The sequence below is a fragment of the Salvelinus alpinus genome, chromosome 10 (assembly GCF_045679555.1).
Source record: "Salvelinus alpinus chromosome 10, SLU_Salpinus.1, whole genome shotgun sequence".
Lineage (NCBI taxonomy): Eukaryota > Metazoa > Chordata > Actinopteri > Salmoniformes > Salmonidae > Salvelinus > Salvelinus alpinus.
The window spans coordinates 18,619,702-18,641,035 of NC_092095.1; the positions used below are offsets into that span (position 1 = coordinate 18,619,702).

The 21,334-nt window shown below is 45.0% G+C and overlaps 1 protein-coding gene across 1 annotated transcript in view; it reads left to right on the forward strand.

Annotated features, from left to right (window-relative positions):
- The window catches only part of LOC139531634 (coiled-coil domain-containing protein 191-like), a 34,608-nt gene that overhangs the window by 421 nt on the left and 12,853 nt on the right, over positions 1–21,334 (forward strand). Inside the window, exons 2-14 of the mRNA XM_071328265.1 lie at positions 2,657–2,698; positions 2,837–2,972; positions 3,084–3,236; positions 3,383–3,564; positions 3,781–4,004; positions 4,194–4,347; positions 4,447–4,637; positions 4,978–5,230; positions 6,086–6,218; positions 12,425–12,725; positions 14,619–14,710; positions 17,752–17,834; positions 18,055–18,156. Of these exons, the coding sequence (XP_071184366.1) occupies positions 2,657–2,698; positions 2,837–2,972; positions 3,084–3,236; positions 3,383–3,564; positions 3,781–4,004; positions 4,194–4,347; positions 4,447–4,637; positions 4,978–5,230; positions 6,086–6,218; positions 12,425–12,725; positions 14,619–14,710; positions 17,752–17,834; positions 18,055–18,156 (2,046 nt within the window). The remainder of the gene's footprint in view (positions 1–2,656; positions 2,699–2,836; positions 2,973–3,083; positions 3,237–3,382; positions 3,565–3,780; positions 4,005–4,193; positions 4,348–4,446; positions 4,638–4,977; positions 5,231–6,085; positions 6,219–12,424; positions 12,726–14,618; positions 14,711–17,751; positions 17,835–18,054; positions 18,157–21,334) is intronic.

Genomic DNA, 21,334 nt, shown 5'->3' on the forward strand with positions numbered 1-21,334 from the left:
TTAGTGATGCAAAAATCATTAATTGATTACCTCGAACTGATCTTTCAATGCATGATCAAAAACTGCATGACTGCAAACAAAACTTTCAAAGGCCTGGTGCAGTCAAAAGCATAATTTGACTTTATTACATTTTTTTTTTTTGTATTTTACTTTTTTCGAGGTGTACCTGTGCACTTTTTTCGTGATATCCAATTACGATCTTGTCTCATCACTGCAATTCCCCAACGGGCTCGGTAGACGCGAAGGTCAAGTCATGCGTCCCCCGAAACATGACCCGCCACACCGCGCTTCTTAACACCAGCGCTTCTTAACCTGGAAGCCAGACAACCGAAGTCAGCCTGCAGGCTACAATTATGCTAATGCCATTTTAGTGTAAGAGCTGTTTAAAAAGACCGCCTGAAATTTCAGCCTGTTTTGTTGGGATGGCGTTTTGGCCTGCGTGGTGACATCACCAGGTGGCAAATTAGTTAATAGACCAATAAGAGAGTTCCAAGCCTCTCTGCCATTAACAGCTTATTTTCAATGTTCCCCTCTGCACTCAGACAGTCCAAGCTAAATTCTTACTTGAGAAATTGCTCTTTGCTAAGAAGCAATTTTTAAATTGTATTTTTACCATTTTAATTGAAAACAATCACAGCAAGGTACTTAATTGTTACCCAGAAATTATTTAATATTGAGATAAAAACAGCCTTGTTGGACCTTTAAATATATTCAACTGTATCATATTTTCTGTCTCCATCTCTCAGACATTTCCTTACTGGAAGAAACGAGATGGGTAAACCATAATGAAAGTGCCCTCAAAGCTATCTTTAGAAATAAAGTGGTGCTTCAGAATGTATGGATTTATACATCCCAGTGACTGGAGAAGGCTGAAGAAGCCCTTACAGTTTAAATGGCCTTTTTTATGTCGTGACTTGACTTTAATTAACATGAATCTGAAGACTGTTATTTAGCTAATTAACTATGTTTAATTGTTACCCGATTAAATTAATAAATGTAACAATTAACTCATTAGGATCTGGGGCACCACGAGAGCGATTCTTTAAAGAATTACCATCTCCCGAATTAAACTCAAAGATCTTTACCTATCATCTCTATAAACAGTCAACTTATTAATCATAACCTCGTATCATATCCCCATTCTGAACAGTCGTAACCTCCTTGCATCTGCAAAAATCAGAGCACCGGTTATTGACTGAAGACTTAATACGCTGAAAACAGGTCCCTAGCGGAATGACGGCAACATGGCTACTTGTTAAAGAAGAGATGAAGAGAGAGAGAGAGGGACAGAGACACTTAACATTGGTACATTCAGAGACTATTTTCACCTACAGTAACCATATACTTTGCACACGAACCGCCGCCCGCTTTAAGTAAGAAATCATGAATGTATTTACGTGAAATGCCTGGGTTCGCCGGAGATCTCCTTGGAAAGGGGGTTGAGCCTTTTCGCGGCATGCCTGTAAGGCTCTGATTGTCCGAAATGGTTCCAACAAGTCTTCTACTGTTGTTCTTCTTTGTAGTTGTCTGTTATCCAGTGACTTGTCGTGTAGTACTGATCAGAACTATAGAGTTCATTTTCCTTCCATTCGCTCTCGAATATGCTTCTTTGAAGATAGGCTAGCCAGCCGTATCAATGGTTCCCCAGTGGTTTGATGAGAGTAGCGTAATATGATGGTTTGAGCAGAGTAACAGGATGGTCCTACTTAAATTCGCTTTCGAAGATACTTTACTTAGGACAGCCGTACCAGTGATTGTCCGGGAGGTGATTTTATCGTCTCCACCTCGTGTTGAGATTCAAAGTTCAAACCGCTGCCTCTTCACACTTTTCTGGTCAAATGTGTTTTTTCCTTAACCCATCATTTATACCGTTTGCTCGAAGAGCGGTCCCGGCAGGCTGACACGCTCTCTGACCTCACTCCGGGGCGGTGATTACTCACTGTGCAAAGTTATGGAAAACAATTATCTCTTATAGCTTCTCACATCACATCCCTCTCTTAACAAAAACACTTTCATAATTTTTCATATTACATGCGCAACGCATAGTATGGAAACTTCATATATGTAGTGGGTATACTTTCAAAGTTACAGTATTTCCTTTAGAACATTTTTTATGACATCACAAAATGAGTCTTCTTTTGATCGCCTCTGACCATTCTCCACGTTACACGTTATAAATATTGTTCCAGTAGTTGCTTTTGAATGTGTTAGAGTTTCAGAGGGAAAAAGATCTGTTGAGACAAACCACATTCCTTTGGTGAATTTGGAGAGCACAGGCCTGGATCTTCTCCCTTGATTTACAACAGGACGTGATTTGTTAATCCGCACTAATTCTTTCCTTCCTCTCTACGGGTGAGAGGGGGTCTGATTGAAGTTATTCACTGCAAACCTGATCTGACCTGTTTGGATTCTTGTGGACAGTCATGAAACGGAGATCCTCTGGTAGTGCTCAGGGTGACACAGGGATACTTGAATCACTCTTAGAAGAGGAGAAAAAAAAACTGCTATAGGAAATGAATCTGAAATAATCCTCAGACATTAGGCATTGGCTGGGCTCTCTTTGTTTTACATCCACCGGTTAACCACTCTCACTGTCTGTGAAACTGTCTGAGCTCCTGCTCTTGTCATGATAAATAAGTCTCATTTTCTACAATAGCAGGTGCAGCTCAATAATGGGGAGATCAACCAATGGATGAAGGTGAGAACTCTTTCTTTCACTTTGTCCATCTTTACCTCCTGAAACCAGAGATGGACTGTTTGTGTGCAGAGGATATTATTTTGCTATATCTGTCTATAAGGCCATATGTATTCATGAGGTGTGCTTTTGTGTCCCCAGACAGTGGAAATGGCCTCAGACAATGCAGTGAGTGAAGTTTTTTCCCTGAAGAAGCCCCATTCAGTGATAAGCAGTCAGTCAATGGCACTACACAGCACAGAGCAGCTGCTGGATCATGACCAAGCATACGGGGAAGGTAGGACACACACACACACACACACACACACACACACACACACACACACACACACACACACACACACACACACACACACACACCTTTTTTGTGACTCTTTTTTTCCTGTAGCTCAGGCTCTTCTTAGTGATTGGATGAACAGCAAGTTGCGTCTGGAACTGGAGATGGAGGAAGAGGAGGATGTGATTGTCTCCCCCGAGAAGAACAGTCCAGCAGCCATGGCACCTGCCCAGCCTGTCTCCCTGGACTACAGCAACTTTGATGGTACAGAGACACTAACCTACACAACAACACACATTTAACTCTTAACTTCCATTTGACAATATAGGGTTCAGTTAATACATCATACCACAGTCAGTGGGTCCATAAGGACCATATGTTATACAGTACACCCTCCATCTCTTTCTCAGACCTGTATTTCCACCTGGCTGAGGAAGAGGAGAGCTCAGCGGTTAACAACTTCCTTCAAGACCTCATGGAGCGGGAAGTGGTGGATTCTGGGATAGTGGAGGATCTGGCACTAGACTCTGAAGAGCGAGACAGGAGGATGAGGAGGGACCCGAGCCTCACCATGGAGGCACGTCACCGACAGGTACAGAACCAGAGAGACGTTACGCAGGATTGGACAGTCTCAGGATTCCCAAGATTTTTGACAAAGTTGAAAACACTGTAGTATCTGCATTGGGAGCCAAATGGAAGTCCCAGTGAATGGAAGTGAATTAAACTGTTTACTACAACAGCTGGACTTAAAAGAGAGCAGAAGGTGTGAACTTATGACATCATCCACGTCTAATTCTTCTCATTCCAGGTGCGTGAGAACCGTGCACGGCGGGACGCGGAGCGGGAGAGGTTGCACAGGGAAAGGGTGGCGTGGAGGCAGGCCAGGGAGGAGGCGCAGAGGAGGGAGCAGGGGGAGGAGAGGTGGAGGAGGCAGGAGGCACGCAGGCAGGAGGAGATGGTACAGCAGGAGATGGTGCGACTGCGCCGCGAGACGGAGGAGAGGAGGAACCTGGAGCAACTAGCCAGGCAAATGTACAGTAACCTTTGGAAACAGCAAGACAAACAAAACCATGCATTTACTTCCACACTCCTACAATCACCTGCATCACGCCCATGCAATGAGCTCTTATTCAGAATGCTGGGTCTCTTAAATAAGCCAATCTGTTTGGAGCTAGGTCAGGGCCCTGTAGGGCTGACTGTGTCTGGGTGTCTCCCCCACAGGGAGAGGGAGAGGATCGCCAGGAAGACGGCAGCTAAGAGCTCACTGGTACTCCAGCCAGGCCCTTCATTCTCTACTGCACAGAAACAACATGACACTGAGAGGCAACTCAGACTACAGCAAGCAGAGGTCAGGGTTCAGATGCACAACCTTAAGGTTAGTAGAATACTTGTGTGGAGGGGAAGGACAGATTTCTGTTGGTGGTGTGTGCTTAGTGTTCACAGCATCTGAACAACACATTGGTGTGTGTTTCAGTGTCTGCAGAGGCACTTCTCTGGCTGGTATTCAGTGCTGTTGGAGAGGAGGTTGCAGATGGGCAAGGCGGCGGCGCTCTGTGATTGGAGGAGACAGCTGAGGGCGTGGCGAGACTGGCGGGCGCTGGTGTGGGCAGGGCGAGAGCAGCGGGAAGCGGAGAGAACAGAGGAGGAGTTACGGACCCAGAAAAGGTAAGCACAGAATGGAGTCTGTCCCAACATTACAATCTGCATACTTTATTTAGCTTGCTTGGTGTTCTGGGAGGGTGAGGTTTTATGTTTCGCACTTTGGTTCAAAAAGTGAAAACTATACGTAACTGGCGCGCAGGCTGAATTTAATATTAACACAGAATCTGACTTCTGAACATTGAGGAAGAAAACCTAGACAGTTTTAAATCAGGTAATTTGTTTTGCCTTGCCAAGTAAACAGGTGCCTGTAAACACCTGGTGAAGATGATTAGCAAATCTGGCCCTCAAACTCGTCACAGTCACACCAGGTGTTTTGTCTCTAATAGTGCGTAATCCCTCGTAGACACTGCCAGGTGGCGATGGTGAGTGACCGGAGGCGTTTGCTAAGACGATGCCTGAGTGATTGGCGGCTGTGGTGTCGGGCGGAGAGAGAACGCCGGGAGCTGTTGTCACAGCAGCAAGAGACGCGGCGCAAGATGGCCGCCCTGATTAATGCCGTGGCAACTGGGAAACTCAAGATGATGGAGGATACGCATACTCCTGAGCCAATCACTGCCCTACCTGAGCCTTCTGACCAATCAGAAACTGTAGAACTGGTGAGTGACACTTGTAGAGCCCTCCCACTGAGGAAAGTTAAACACAAACAAAGTATAGGCATAGCTATGTAGGAGGACACAGACAAAATGACAGATACAGATTCAGACTCACACACACACACACACAGTGTTGTGTCTGCCCATTGGATACACATTTGCTGGAGCGTATCACAGTACAGACAGAAGCCCGAAGGTGGTAACGATCTGTAGTCATGAATTAAATATTAGCGATAGCTTAATTCTGCAAGGCAATAAAATGTGCTTTTGTATTCATTTGGTGAAAGTCATGCATTAGTCTATCAGTATCTACTGAATAAACAAGTTCTGTTTAAGAGTTCCTCTCCTCGCATGAGTTGGCCCGTACTTTTCTCTCTGGGAGTTGATGAAATATTCACAACACTGCAAGGTTTGCTTTCTCCTCAGAGAGAGAGAGAGGAAGTGACTGACAAAAAGGGAGATATTGAATAGTGGAACAGAGCTTGAGGGAGAGAGGAAGTGTCAAACTAATTTTGCCATGCCACATTTGGTCTTCACTGAGGTACAGAGGGCCGCACTTAAAATTGGTTATAATATTTCCTTGCCATCAAAATATCTTAAAATTAGTCCCATATCTATCAATGTTGGAATTTTCGATGCTCCCTGACTGTCAAGCATTTGTTAGATGACTGTTAGAAGAGACTATAACTGTAGGTCATTATCATTTCTATACAGTTTTTATTTAGTTTTAGTTGTTTCAATGTCAATTGAGATTGTGTTTCCCAAGAAAAACAGTATTTGTATTTTTTTATGATTAACTTCATTCCATTTCCCCTATTTCCATGTGACCCGTACACTTCACAATTCCTGTCTCTGCAGAAAGGTCAGCCAGGGTCACGACCTGCTGGCCCCACCCCCTCTCCTGCCTGTCAAGGGGACGGACAGCTGGGGGCTGTGGTCCTGCACACCCTCCCCTGGCAGGTGACACGGCGTAACGCGGCGCTGAGTGCAGGTGAGTGAACAAAGTTAATGTTTAAATATATTAGGGGAAACTCCTACCTACAGTTGAAGTCGGAAGTTTACATACACTTAGATTGGAGTCATTAAAACTTGTTTTTCAACCACTCCACAAATGTCTAGTTAACAAACTGTAGTTTTGGCAAGTCGGTTAGGACATCTACTTTGCGCATGACACAAGTCATTTTTCCAACAATTGTTTACAGACAGATTATTTAACTTACTCACTGTATCACAATTCCAGTGGGTCAGAAGTTTACATACACTAAGTTGACTGTGCCTATAAACAGCTTGGAAAATTCCAGAAAATTATGTCATGGCTTTAGAAGCTTCTGATAGGCTAATTGACATAATTTGAGTCAATTGGAGGTGTACCTGTGGATGTATTTCAAGGCCTACCTTCAAACTCAGTGCCCCTTTGCTTGACATCATGGGAAAATCAAAAGAAATCAGCCAAGACCTCAGACATTTTTTTTAGACCTCCACAAGTCTGGTTCATCCTTTGGAGCAATTTCCAAACGCCTGAAGGTACCACGTTCATCTGTACAAACAATAGTACGCTAGTATAAACACCATGGGACCACGTAGCCTGTATACCGCTCAGGAAGGAGATGCGTTCCGTCTCCTAGAGATTAACGTATTTTGGTGCGAAAAGTGCAAATCAATCCCAGAACAACAGCAAAGGACCTTGTGAAGATGCTGGAGGAAACAGGTACAAAAGTATCTATATCCACAGTAAAACGAGTCCTATATCGACATAACCTGAAAGGCCGCTCAGCAAGGAAGAAGCCACTGCTCCAAAACCTCCAGAAAAAAGCCAGACACGGTTTGCAACTGCACATGGGGATAAAGATCATACCTTTTGGAGAAATGTCCTCTGGTCTGATGAAACAAAAATAGAACTGTTTGCCCATAATGACCATCGTTATGTTTGGAGGAAAAAGGGGGAGGCTTGCAAGCCAAAGAACACCATCCCCACCGTGAAGCACAGGGGTGGCAGCATCATGTTGTGGGGGTGCTTTGCTGCAGGAGGGACTGGTGCACTTCACAAAATAGATGGCATCATAAAGAAGGACTACCGACGTAATCTGCCCGAGGGTTTTTTTCAACTGGCTCTTCCGTCGCGACGTCCCTTGAATGCGGCCCGCTAGCTTTCCAGAGCATATCGGACTGTTAGCTGAAGAGGCCCATCAGACAAATTCTTTGGCCACTATACCTATTTTGCCAATTGGCCTGGACCCTTTTATCACACAGAGCCCTGCTGATCCTTCACGACTGGTCTGCCGACGTAACAGCACGAGGGGGCTACAACAGACTTCCCTCTAAGGCCCTTATGCTAACTTGCTAGCCCCGGCCCGCTAGCTGTCTGAATTGCCGTGTCTCCAGCCTGCCGAGCTACTCACTGGACCCCTATGATTACTCGGCTACGCATCCCTCTCCCTAATGTCAATATGCCTTGTCCATTGCTGTTTTGGTTAATGATTATTGCCTTACTTCACTGTAGAGCCTCTAGCCCTTCTCAATATGCCTTAGCTAACCCTTTAGTTCCACCTCCCACACATGCGGTGACCTCACCTGGTTTAAATGATGTTTCTAGAGACACTATCTCTCTCATTGTCACTCAATGCATAGGTTTACCTCCAATGTATTCACATCCTACCATACCTTTGTCTGTACATTATGCCTTGAATCTATTCTACCGTGCCCAGAAACATGCTCCTTTTACTCTCTGTTCCAAACGTACTAGACGACCAGTTCTTATAGCCTTTAGCCGTACCCTTATCCTACTCCTCCTCTGGTAATCCAAGCCCTGCAGTGCCTAGCTCCACTCCCATTCCCCAGGCGCTCTCATTTGTTGACTTCTGTAACTGTAAAAGCCTTGGTTTCATGCATGTTAACATTAGAAGCCTCCTCCCTAAGTTTGTTTTAAGCACTGCTTCAGCACACTCTGCCAACCCAGATGTCCTAGCCATGTCTGAATCCTGGATGTCCTAGCCATCCCTAACTACAACATTTTCCGACAAGATAGAACTGCCCCAAGGGGACGGAGTTGCAATCTACTGCAGAGAGAGCCTGCAGAGTTCTGACTTACTATCCAGGTCTGTGCCCAAACAATTTGAGCTTCTACATTTTAAAAAATCCACCTTTCCAGAAACAAGTCTCTCAACGTTGCCGCTTGCTATAGACCACCTTTTGCCCCCAGCTGTGCCCTGGACACCATATGTGAATTGATTGCCCCCCATCTATCTTCAGAGCTTGTGCTGTTAGGTGACCTAAACTGGGACATGCTTAACACCCCGGCCATCCTACAATCTAAGCTCGATGCCCTCAATCTCATACAAATGATCAATGAACCTACCAGGTACAACACAAAAATCCGTAAACATGGGCATAGATATCATCCTAACCAACCTGCCCTCCAAATACACCTCTGCTGTCTTCAACCAGGATCTCAGCGATCACTGCCTCATTGCCTGCGTCCGTAATGGGTCTGTGGTCAAATGACCACCCCTCATTAATGTCAAACGCTCCCTAAAACACTTCAGCCAGCAGGCCTTTCTAATCGACCTGGCCCGGGTATCCTGGAAGGATATTGACCTCATTCCGTCAGTAGAGGATGCCTGGTTGTTCTTTTAAAAGTGCTTTCCTCACCAACTTAAATAAGCATGCCCCAGGAACAGATATAGCCCTTGTAACGACTCCTACCGAAGGTGGCTCCCCTTCCTGTTCGGGTGGCGCTCGGCGGTTGTCGTCACCGGCCTACTAGCTGCTACTGACTTTTCCTCCCCCTCCTTTTTTGTTTAGTGGTTACACCTGTTTGTGGTTAGGGTGATTAGTGGGGCTTTATTACCCAGCAGCCCGGCCTGCTGGGTGTGCGGGATTGTGTTGTGTACAGGTTGTAAATGCTTGTGTGTCACGGTTCGTGTACGTTGTCTCTTGGTATTTCGTGTTCTCGTTTATGTGGTGGAGCATACACTTAGAGTGGCGTCGTGTTCACCTGTTTGTGGAATTAAATTAGTACGCTACTCTGAACTCTCTGTCTCCTGCGTCTGACTCCTTCCTCCACTACACCCCGGGCATTACAGCCCTTGGTTCACTCCAGACCTGACTGCCCTTGACCAGCACAAAAACATCCTGTGGCGTACTGCATTAGCATCGAATAGCCCCTGCGATATGCAACTTTTCAGGGAATTTAGGAACCAATATACACAGGCAGTTAGGAAAGCAGAGGCTAGCTTTTTTAAACAGAAATTTGCATCCTGTAGAACAAACTCCAAAAAGTTCTGGGACACTAAAGTCCATGGAGAATAAGAGCACCTCCTCCCAGCTGCCCACTACACTGAGGCTAGGAAACACTGTCACCACTGATAAATCCGCGATAATTGAGAATTTCAATAAGCATTTTTTATACAGCTGGCCATGCTTTCCACCTGGCTACCCCTACCCCGGGCAACAGCCCTGCATCCCCCACAGCAACTTGCCCAAGCCTCCCCCATTTCTCCTTCACCCAAATCCAGATAGCTGATGTTCTGAAAGAGCTGCAAAATCTAGACCCCTATCAGCCGGGCTAGACAATCTGGATCCTCTCTACAATTATCTGCTTAAATTGTTGCAACCCTATTACTAGCCTGTTCAACCTCTCTTTCGTATCGTCTGAGATCCCCAAAATGCCGTGGTCATCCCCCTCTTCAAAGCGGGAGACACTCTAGACCCAAACTGCTACAGACCTATATATATCCTACTCTGCCTTTCTAAGGTCTTCGAAAGCCAAGTTAAACAGATCACCAACCATTTCGAAACCCACTGTACCTTCTCCGCTATGCAATCTGGTTTCTGAGCTGGTCATGGGTGCACCTCAGCCACGCTCAAGGACCTAAACAATATCATAACCGCCATCGATAAGAGACAATACTGTGCAGCTGTATTCATCGACCTGGCCAAGGCTTTCGACTCTGTCAATCACCACATTCTTATCGGCAGACTCAACAGCCTTGGTTTCTCAAATGACTGCCTCGCCTGGTTCACCAGCTACTTCTCTGATAGAGTTCAGTGTGTCAAATCGGAGGGCCTGTTGTCCGGGCCTCTGGCAGTCTCTATGGGGGTGCCACATGGTTTAATTCTCGGGTCGACTTTCTTCTCTGTATACATCAATGATGTCGCTCTTGCTGCTGGTGATTCTCTGATCCACCTCTACACAGACGACACCATTCTGTATACTTCTGGCCCTTCTTTGGACACTGTTAACTAACCTCCAGATGAGCTTCAACACCATACAACTCTCCTTCCGTGGCCTCCAACTGCTCTTAAATGCAAGTAAAACTAAATGCATGCTCTTCAACCGATCGCTGCCCGCCCTTCCAGCATCACTACTCTGGACGGTTCTAACTTAGAATATGTGGACAACTACAAATACCTAGGTGTCTGGCTAGACTGTAAACTCTCCTTCCAGACTCACATTAAGCATCTCCAATCCAAAATTAAATATAGAATCGACTTCCTATTTTGCAACAAAGCATCCTTCACTCATGCTGCCAAACATACCCTCGTAAAACTGACTATCCTAACGATCCTTGACTTCGGCAATGTAATTTACAAAATAGCCTCAAACACTCTACTCAGCAAATTCGATGCAGTCTATCACAGTGCCATCCGTTTTGTCACCAAAGCCTCATATACTACCCACCACTTCGACCTGTATGCTCTCGTCGGCTGGCCCTCGCTTCATATTCGTCGCCAAACCCACTGGCTCAAGGTCATCTATAAGTCTTTGCTAGGTAAAGCCCCGCCTTATCTCAGCTCACTGGTCACCATAGCAGCACCCACCCGTAGCACGCGCTCCAGCAAGTACTGGTCACCCCCAAAGCCAATTCCTCCTTTGGCCGCCTTTCCTTACAGTTCTCTGCTGCCAATGACTGGAACGAACTGCAAAGATTACTGAAGCTGGAAACTCATATCTCCCTCACTAACTTTAAGCACCAACTGTCAGAGCAGCTCACAGATCACTGCACCTGTACATAGCCCATCTGTAAATAGCCCATCCAACTATCTCATCCCCATACTGTTATTTATTTTGCTCCTTTGCACCCCAGTATCTCTACTTGCACACTCATCTTCTGCACATCTATCACTTCCGTGTTTAATTGCTATTTTGTCATTATTTCGCCACTATGGCCTATTTGTTGCCATCCCTTCCTTATCCTACCTCATTTGCACACAATGTATATCGACTTTTTCTATTGTATTATTGACTGTATGTTTGTTTGTTTATTCCATGTGTAACTCTGTGTTGTTTGTGTCACACTGCATTGCTTTATCTTGGCCAGGTCGCAGTTGTAAATGAGAACTTGTTCTCAACTAGCCTACCTGGTTAAATAAAGGTGAAATAAAAAAAGGAAAATTATGTGGATATATTGAAGCAACATCTCAAGACATCAGTCAGGAAGTTAAAGCTTGGTCGCAAATGGGTCTTCCAAATGGACAATGACCCCAAGCATACTTCCAAAGTTGTGGCAAAATGACTTAAGGACAACAAAGTCAAGGTATTGGAGTGGCCATCACAAAGCCCTGACCTCAATCCCATAGGGCAGAACTGTGGGCAGAACTGAAAAAGCGTGTGCGAGCAAGGAGGCCTACAAACCTGACTCGGTTACACCAGCTCTGTCAGGAGGAATGGGCCAAAATTCACCCAACTTATTATGGGAAGCTTGTGGAAGGCAATTGAGTGTATGTAAACTTCTGACCCACTAGAATGTGGTGAAATAAATAAAAGCTGAAATAAATCATTCTCTCTACTATTAATCTGACATTTCACATTCTTAAAATAAAGTGGTGATCCTAACTGACCTAAGACAGGGAATTTTTACTAGATGTCAGGAATTGTGAAAAACTGAGTTTAAATGTATTTGGCTAAGGTGTATGTAAACTTCTGTTGAAGAACTGTACATTTTAGTTAAGGGCAACTTGTCTATCCTCTAGTTCTATCAAGCAGCGGTTGGAACCGAAACGATTTTCCAATAATTTGTTCTGAACAGAACCACTATTTTTTAGTTCCGTTCCAGTGTTCCGACCAAGGTAGTTAAAATATATATTGGTGAAAAGGGGAAACTTTAAATATATCAGTGACTAGATTTCTACTTCCACAAAGGGTTAAAAATGTGCCTCATTTCACAATGGATGATAAAGTTATATTCTACTCAATAGGCGAGCTGAGGCGAGCACGGGAGAGGGGCGAGGTGGGCGATGGGGACAGCAGTGTAGGTGCTGCCCCCCGGTCTCATAGAGCAGTGGTGTGTGGGGGCCGGTTCGAGCATCGCCATGCCAGCCAGCAGCAGACCATTGCAGAGCAGAGGAGGCTCCTCGGGGAGCAACAGGAGCAGATCGCACGCCTGCAGGAGGAGCAAAGCATGATGGGACTGAGGCAGGAGGCCCAGACAGCTGCCCAGATCGCTGTCCCAGCATCCCCAAGGCCCAGAGTGATGACCTCTGACCCCAAAGAACCCAGGTTGGTCCCTCTTCACATTACCATGGGAACCCAGGTGAGGAGAAGAGGCACACAGGTTGCCATTGTGGTGTGTGTGACCTTAGCCCGACGTTATACATCAGGCTAGGGCTGCGTAGGGCCTGTTTTTACATCAATAACTAGGGTACAGGTAGGGCTCGAGTATCACTAAATTGATCACTAACATTTTGAAGCTGAGCCATTTGCTCCTGCTAGTCTTATCTGACTAAGATCATAACATGGTGTCACAAGTGCTTCAACCTCGGTAAATATAAGACAGGAGAGATTATTTCACAAAGTTTAGTGTGATGAAAAGTAACTTACAGCTCACTGCTCTCTCATGTCTCATCAATGAGCCGAGCAACCCAAGCGGAGCCGTTGCTATGGATACTCACCCACTCAGAGCCACCATGAGCAGAGTGGATACAGAGCAAGCAGCGTGCAGGGAGCGAGTGACAGACAGAGCGGAGCAGCTAATGGATTTAGTTATAAAGTTATTTCTGATTTTGGGCAGGACCGGGCTTTACATTTGGCAGAAGCAATCTGGCCTGGGTAGAATAGGGCTTAAATGTCGCGGGCCTGGGTAGGTTAGGGCCTGAATGTCGTGGACTTGGGTAGGTTAGGGCCTGAATGTCGTGGACTTGGGTAGGTTAGGGCCTGAATGTCGTGGGCTTGGGTAGGTTAGGGCCTGAATGTCGCGGACTTGGGTAGGTTAGGGGCTGAATGTCGTGGGCTTGGGTAGGTTAGGGCCTGAATGTCGCGGGCTTGGGTAGGTTAGGGCCTGTATGTCGTGGGCTTGGGTAGGTTAGGGCCTGTATGTCGCGGGCTTGGGTAGGTTAGGGCCTGTATGTCGCGGGCTTGGGTAGGTTAGGGCCTGTATGTCGCGGGCTTGGGTAGGGCTCTGGCTTAAAATTCATGCGTGTGCAAGGCTCTATCACAGGACTCCTCGGAAGTCTATTTAAACCTCAAGACCCAAGCCAAATGATACCAATGCGGGACTGACTAGAAATGACAGTTCCACTTGGATGGAATGACGTGATTGTGGTTAAAAGTGGCTGATTTCAGTCAGAGGTCATAGGACCCATGGGGTTCAGCAGCACTCGCATTGGTAGATCAACATTTAGTATGCAGCGAACATGAATTGGTACGAAAGCTCATGACTTGTGGACACTCCTCCGCTACTTGAAGTAGGCAGCTAAGCGTTCTCGTTTTGAAAGCTGTAAAAGGCTTTGACATTGTGCTCACGTCTGAAGACGAGACATTATCCTGGTGTAGGCTTGGGTAGTTGTGATTTATATTATACTACCGAACACTCAAATGTAGGAGTATAAAACATTTAGTTACACATGGAACTCGTTTGCGGTAATTCTCACATTAATTAAGTCATCAGCAGAGGATACGCAGAAGATTCATTTTATTAAAACAATACAGCACTTCCCCTTGAGAATAAAACTCAGGCTAATTAGAGATTTACTATGGTAATAAACGTGATTTACTATGGTAATAAACGTGATTTACTATAAACATGATTTTTTTATGGTAATAAACGTGATTTACTATGGTAATAAACGTGATTTACTATAAACATGATTTTTTTATGGTAATAAACGTGATTTACTATGGTAATAAACGTGTTCTGCCCCCTGCATATTACTCCAGGCGTGAGAACATGTCTGCTGAAGGGTTCACTAATTAAAAGTTAATTGATTGATAAGAACATGGAAGTCCTCCTCACTACCATTCAGATAAAACAGGAGATACCCTCTTCTTGTACCCTCCCTGCAAACAAAAACAAGTGCTTAGAATGCCCCCTGTGTGCAGGGCTGGTTGGGTCAGTCTGGTAAATTGGGCATAGAGTAGATCTATATTAGAGAGTGAATATTTAATGTGTTTCAGGGCTGGAAGAGTCGCTCGGGGGAACGATGGCCGTTCCTCGGCCTCCAGGAAACCAGCTGTCCGTCAGCCCTGTCGTCATCCCACCGTCATGGGTCAGTCAGCACATTCACCTCCATGTTAAGCTCTCTCACACACACAGAAATCGCTTCCAGATGGTTGATCACACAATGGTCTGACTATGTTGTCGTGGAGAATAATAGGAAAGAGGATAAAATGTATTTCATGTCCGTGAGTCGGATGTATAGAGCTGTAGATGTATAGAGCTGTAGATGTATAGAGCCGTAGATGTATAGAGCCGTAGATGTGTAGAGCTGTAGAGCTGTAGATGTATAGTGACGTAGATGTATAGTGCCGTAGATGTATAGGGCCGTAGATGTATAGGGCCGTAGATGTATAGGGCCGTAGATGTATAGGGCCGTAGATGTATAGGGCCGTAGATGTATAGAGCCGTAGATGTATAGAGCCGTAGATGTATAGAGCCGTAGATGTATAGAGCCGTAGATGTATAGGGCCGTAGATGTATAGGGCCGTAGATGTATAGAGCCGTAGATGTGTAGAGCCGTAGATGTATAGAGCCGTAGATGTATAGGGCCGTAGATGTATAGGGCCGTAGATGTGTAGAGCCGTAGATGTGTAGAGCTGTAGATGTATAGAGCCGTAGATGTATAGAGCCGTAGATGTATAGTGCCGTAGATGTATAGAGCCGTAGATGTATAGGGCCGTAGATGTATAGGGCCGTAGATGTATAGGGCCGTAGATGTATAGGGCCGTAGATGTATAGAGCCGTAGATGTATAGAGCCGTAGATGTATAGAGCCGTAGATGTATAGGGCCGTAGATGTATAGGGCCGTAGATGTATAGAGCTGTAGCTAGCGTACATGGAGGAATAAAGAGTCTCTGTTACTCTGTTTGACTGAAGTTTCCTATATATAGGAATAGAAGGGCAGTGGCAAGGCCTGTAGATACTCTCTCACACACACACTCTCTCTCGCTCTGTCAAACACACATTCTCCTTTGGAACAATACACCACAAATGTACAGTGCATTCGGAAAGTATTCAAACCCCTTGATTTTTCCCACATTTTATTACGTTACAGCCTTATTCTAAAAAAAATATATATATAATTTAAATCCCCTCTCACTCTACACACAATGCCCCATAATGAAAAAGCAAAAACAGGTTTTTAGACATTTTTGCAAATTTCTTAAAAATACAAAACTGTACCAGTCAAAAGTTGACACACCTACTCATTCCAGGGTTTTTATTTATTTTTTACTGTTTTCTACATTGTAGAATAATAGTGACAACATCAAAACTATGAATTAACACACATGGAATCATGTAGTAAACAAATCTAAATATATTTTACATTTGAGATTATTCAAAGTAGCCACCCTTTGCCTTGATGGCAGCTTTGTACTCCTGGCATTCTCTCAACCAGCATCACCTAGAATGCTTTTCCAACAGTCTTGAAGGATCTAAAATATAAAATATATTTTGGTTACTACATGATTCCATGTGTTATTTCATAGTTTTGATGTCTTCACTATTATTCTACAATGTAGGAAAAACCCTTGAATGAGTAGGTGTGTCCAAACTTTTCACTAATACTGTAAGTATTCAGACCCTTTACTTAGTACTTTGTTGAAGCACCTTTGGCAGCGATTTCAGTCTCGAGCCTTCTTTGGTATGATGCTATAAGCTTGGCACACCTGTATTTGGGGAGTTTCTCCATTCTTCTCTGCAGATCCTCTCAAGCTCTGTCAGGTTGGACGGGGAGCGTCACTGCTCAGCTATTTTCAGGTCTCTCCAAAGATGTTCGATCGGGTTCAAGTCTGGGTCACTCAAAGATATTCAGAGACTTGTCCCGAAGCCACTCCTGCGTTGTCTTGGCTGTGTGCTTAGGTTAGTTGGCCTGTTAAAAGGTGAACCTTCGCCCCAGTCTGAGGTCCTGAGCGCTCTGGAGCAGGTTTTCATCAAGGATCTCTCTGTACTTTCTCTCTGTATCTTTCCCTCGAACCTGACTAGTCTTCCTGTCGCTGAAAAACATTCCCACAGTATGAAGCTGCCTCCACCATGCTTCACCGTAGGGATGGTGCCAGGTTTCCTCCAGATGTGACGCATGTCATTTAGGCCAAATATTTCAATTTTGGTTTCATCAGACCAGAGAATCTTGTTTCTCATGGTCTGAGAGTCTTTAGGTGCCTTTTGGCAAACTCCAAGCGGGCTGTCATGTGCTTTTAACTGAGGAGTGGCTTCCGTCTGGCCACTCTACAATAAAGGCCTGATTGGTGGAGTGCTGCAGAAATAGTTGTCATTCTGGACGGTTCTCCCATCTCCACAGAGGAACTCTGTAGGTCTGTCAGAGTGACCAACGGGTTCTTGGTCACCTCCCTGACCAAGGCCCTTGTCCCGATTGCTCAGTTTGGCCGGGCGGCCAGCTCTAGGAAGAGTCTGGTGGTTCCAAACTTCCTCATTCTTAAATGGAAGGAGGCCGGTGTGTTCTTGGGGACCTTCAATGCTGCAGAAATGTTGTGGTACCCTTCCCCAATCTGTGCCTCAACACAATCCTGTCTCAGAGCTCTACAGGCAATTCCTTCAACCTCATGGCTTGTTTTTTTCTCTGACATGCACTGTCAACTGTGGGGCCTTATATAGACAGATGTGTGCCTTTCCAATTAATTTAATTTACCACAGGTGGACTCCAATTGATTTGTAGAAACATCTCAAGGATGATCAATGGAAACAGGATGCACCTGAGCTCAATTTCGAGTCTCATAGCAAAGGGTCTGAATACTTATGTAAATAAGGTATCTGTTTTTTATTTTTAATAAATGTGCAGACATTTCTAAAAACCTGTTTTCGCTTTGTCATTATGGGGTACCATGTGTAGATTGATGAGGGAAAAATTATTTAATCATGAAGGCTTAACAAAATGTGGAAAAAGTCATGGGGTCTGAATACTTTCCGAATGCACTGTATGTACATCATTAGAAGAAAATGGGCTATCTAGAACCAAAAAGAGGGTAGGACCCTTTCCAAAGAGGGTTCTACAGTATATGCAACCCAAAATAGTTCTACCTGGAACCAAAAAGGTTCTCCTATTGGTCTCTCTCTCTCTCCCCTTCTCAGCCATGGAGGAACGTGCTCGTCAGCGAGCGGAGCGCAGGAGGGAGGTGGAGGAGCTGAAGAGAAAGAAGGAGGAGGACAGGCTGGTGAGAAATGTTTAGGCCAGTGGGGGATATGGAATAGTTTGGTGTTGTTCAGATAGGTCAATAGAGGCTGGGAATTAGAGAGGCTATTGAAGTATATATAAAGTTATTGGGGACAATTAAACTGTTTGCAGGGGAATGTGTGTGCGGTCCACTGGAGAGAGTCTGGGGAAGTGTGATAGTGTGCTAGGAAGCATTACATTAAACTTTCTTCTCTTCTCAGGCCCAGCTGAAAACAGCAGTGAAGGAGAGGCAGAGGGAGGAGGAGGATGAGAAACGTAGAGCAGTGGAAAGGAGGAGGGAGGAGAAGAGACAAGAGAGAGAGGTGACGCAATGTTTACAGTGGAACTGTACTGGGGACAACTTTCAAGTTGAAAGGCGTATTTGAAAAAAAGCTTCCACTTCACTGAGTGTATTTAGGACTTTAGATCCTAGATCAGCACTCCTACTTTGTGACGCTTGATACATTCGGACCCAGATATTATTTCTTGCCATCACAGGGACAGTACAGAAACACATACTGAACAAAAATATAAATGCAACATCGAAAGGGTTGGTCCCATGTTTCATGAGCTGAAATAAAAGGTCCCAAAAAGCTTTTCTCTAAAATGTTGTGCACAAATGTGTTTACATCCCTGTTAGTGAGCATTTCTCCTTTGCCAAGATAATCCATCCACCTGACAGGTGTGGTATATCAAGAAGCTGATTAAACAGCACAATCATTACACAGGTGCACCTTGTGCTGGCGACAATAAAAGGCCACTCTAAAATGTGCAGTTGTGTCACACAATGACACAGATGTCTCAAGTTTTGAGGGAGCGTGCAATTGACATGCTGACTACAGGAATGTCCACCAGAGTTGTTGCCAGATAATTGAATGTTAATTTCTCTACCATAAGCTGCCTCCAACATCGTTTTAGAGAATTTGGCAGTACGTCTAAACGGCCTCACAACCACCGACCACGTGTAACCACACCAGCCCAGGACCTCCACATCCAGCTTCTTCACTTTCGGGATCGTATGGGGCCAGCCACCCAGACAGCTGATGAAACTGAGGAGTATTTCTGTCTGTAATAAAACCCTTTTGTGGGGAAAAACCTCATTCTGATTTGCTGGGCATAGCTCCCCAATGGGTGGGTCTGGTTTACCTAGTCATGTGAAATCCAAAGATTAGGGCCTAATGAATTGATTTCAATTGACTGATTTCCTCAGTAATATCATAGAAATGATTGCATTTTATATTTTTGTTCAGTATATACAGTGGGGAGAACAAGTATTTGATACACTGCCGATTATGCAGGTTTTCCTACTTACAAAGCATGTAGAGGTCTGTAATTTTTATCATAGGTACACTTCAACTGTGAGAGACGGAATCTAAAACAGAAATCCAGAAAATCACATTGTATGATTTTTAAGTAATTAATTTGCATTTTATTGCATGACATAAGTATTTGATCACCTACCAACCAGTAAGAATTCCGGCTCTCACAGACCTGTTCATTTTTCTTTAAGAAGCCCTCCTGTTCTCCACTCATTACCTGTAGTAACTGCACCTGTTTGAACTCGTTACCTGTATAAAAGACACCTGTCCACACACTCAATCAAACAGACTCCAACCTCTCCACAATGGCCAAGACCAGAGAGCTGTGTAAGGACATCAGGGATAAAATTGTAGACCTGCACAAGGCTGGGATGGGCTACAGGACAATAGGCAAGCAGCTTGGTGAGAAGGCAACAACTGTTGGCGCAATTAATAGAAAATGGGAGAAGTTCAAGATGACGGTCAATCACCCTCGGTCTGGGGCTCCATGCAAGATCTCACCTCGTGGGGCATCAATGATCATGAGGAAGGTGAGGGATCAGCCCAGAACTACACGGCAGGACCTGGTCAATGACCTGAAGAGAGCTGGGACCACAGTCTCAAAGAAAACAAAGAAAAAATTAGTAACACACTACGCCGTCATGGATTAAAATCCTGCAGCGCACGCAAGGTCCCCCTGCTCAAGCCAGCGCATGTCCAGGCCCGTCTGAAGTTTGCCAATGACCATCTGGATGATCCAGAGGAGGAATGGGAGAAGGTCATGTGGTCTGATGAGACAAAAATAGAGCTTTTTGGTCTAAACTCCACTCGCTGTGTTTGGAGGAAGAAGAAGGATGAGTACAACCCCAAGAACACTATCCCAACCGTGAAGCATGGAGGTGGAAACATTCTTTGGGGATGCTTTTCTGCAAAGGGGACAGGACGACTGCACCATATTGAGGGGAGGATGGATGGGGCCATGTATCGCGAGATCTTGGCCAACAACCTCCTTCCAGCCTCCCGGGTGGCGCTGTGGTCTAAGGCACTGCATCGCAGTGCTAGCTGTGCCACCAGAGACTCTGGGTTCGAGCCCAGGCTCTGTCGCAGCCGGCCGCGACCGGGAGGTCCATGGGGCGACGCACAATTGGCCTAGCGTCGTCCGGGTTAGGGAGGGTTTGGCTGGTAGGGATATCCTTGTGCACGGTGTTTCCTCCAACACATTGGTGCGGCTGGCTTCCGGGTTGGATGTGCGCTGTGTTAAGAAGCAGTGCGGCTTGGTTGGGGTGTGTTTCGGAGGACGCATGGCTTTCGACCTTCGTCTCTCCCGAGCCCGTACGGGAGTTGTAGCGATGAGACAAGATAGTAACTACTAACAATTGGATACCACGAAATTGGAGAGAAAAGGGGGTAAAATTCTAAAAAAATAAATTAAATAAAAAACAACCTCCTTCCCTCAGTAAGAGCATTGAAGATGGGTCGTGGCTGGGTCGACCCGAAACACACAGCCAGGGCAACTAAGGAATGGCTCCGTAAGAAGCATCTCAAGGTCCTGGAGTGGCCTAGCCAGTCTCCAGACCTGAACCCAATAGAAAATCTTTGGAGGGAGCTGAAAGTCCGTATTGCCCAGCGACAGCCCCGAAACCTGAAGGATCTGAAGAAGGTCTGTATGGAGGAGTGGGCCAAAATCCCTGCTGCAGTGTGTGCAAACCTGGTCAAGAACTACAGGAAACGTATGATCTCTGTAATTGCAAACAAAGGTTTCTGTACCAAATATTAAGTTCTGCTTTTCTGATGTATCAAATACTTATGTCATGCAATAAAATGCAAATTAATTACTTAAAAATCATACAATGTGATTTTATGGATTTTTAGATTCCGTCTCTCACAGTTGAAGTGTACCTATGATAAAAATTACAGACCTCTACATGCTTTGTAAGTAGGAAAACCTGCAAAATCGGCAGTGTATCAAATACTTCTTCTCCCCACTGTATATATACACAGATGTCATTAATACGTATGCAATAAATAATATTAACATAATATACCGTTAAACCTAAACGTCTGTCCCTTTTAATAGCCGTTGCAACGGCACATATTTGAGCAAATAAACACCGGGTCTAAATTATTATTATTATTTTTAAATTTATTATTTACGAGGATACCATGAATTGTTTGATGTTTAATGTTTGATTTGTTATATTAA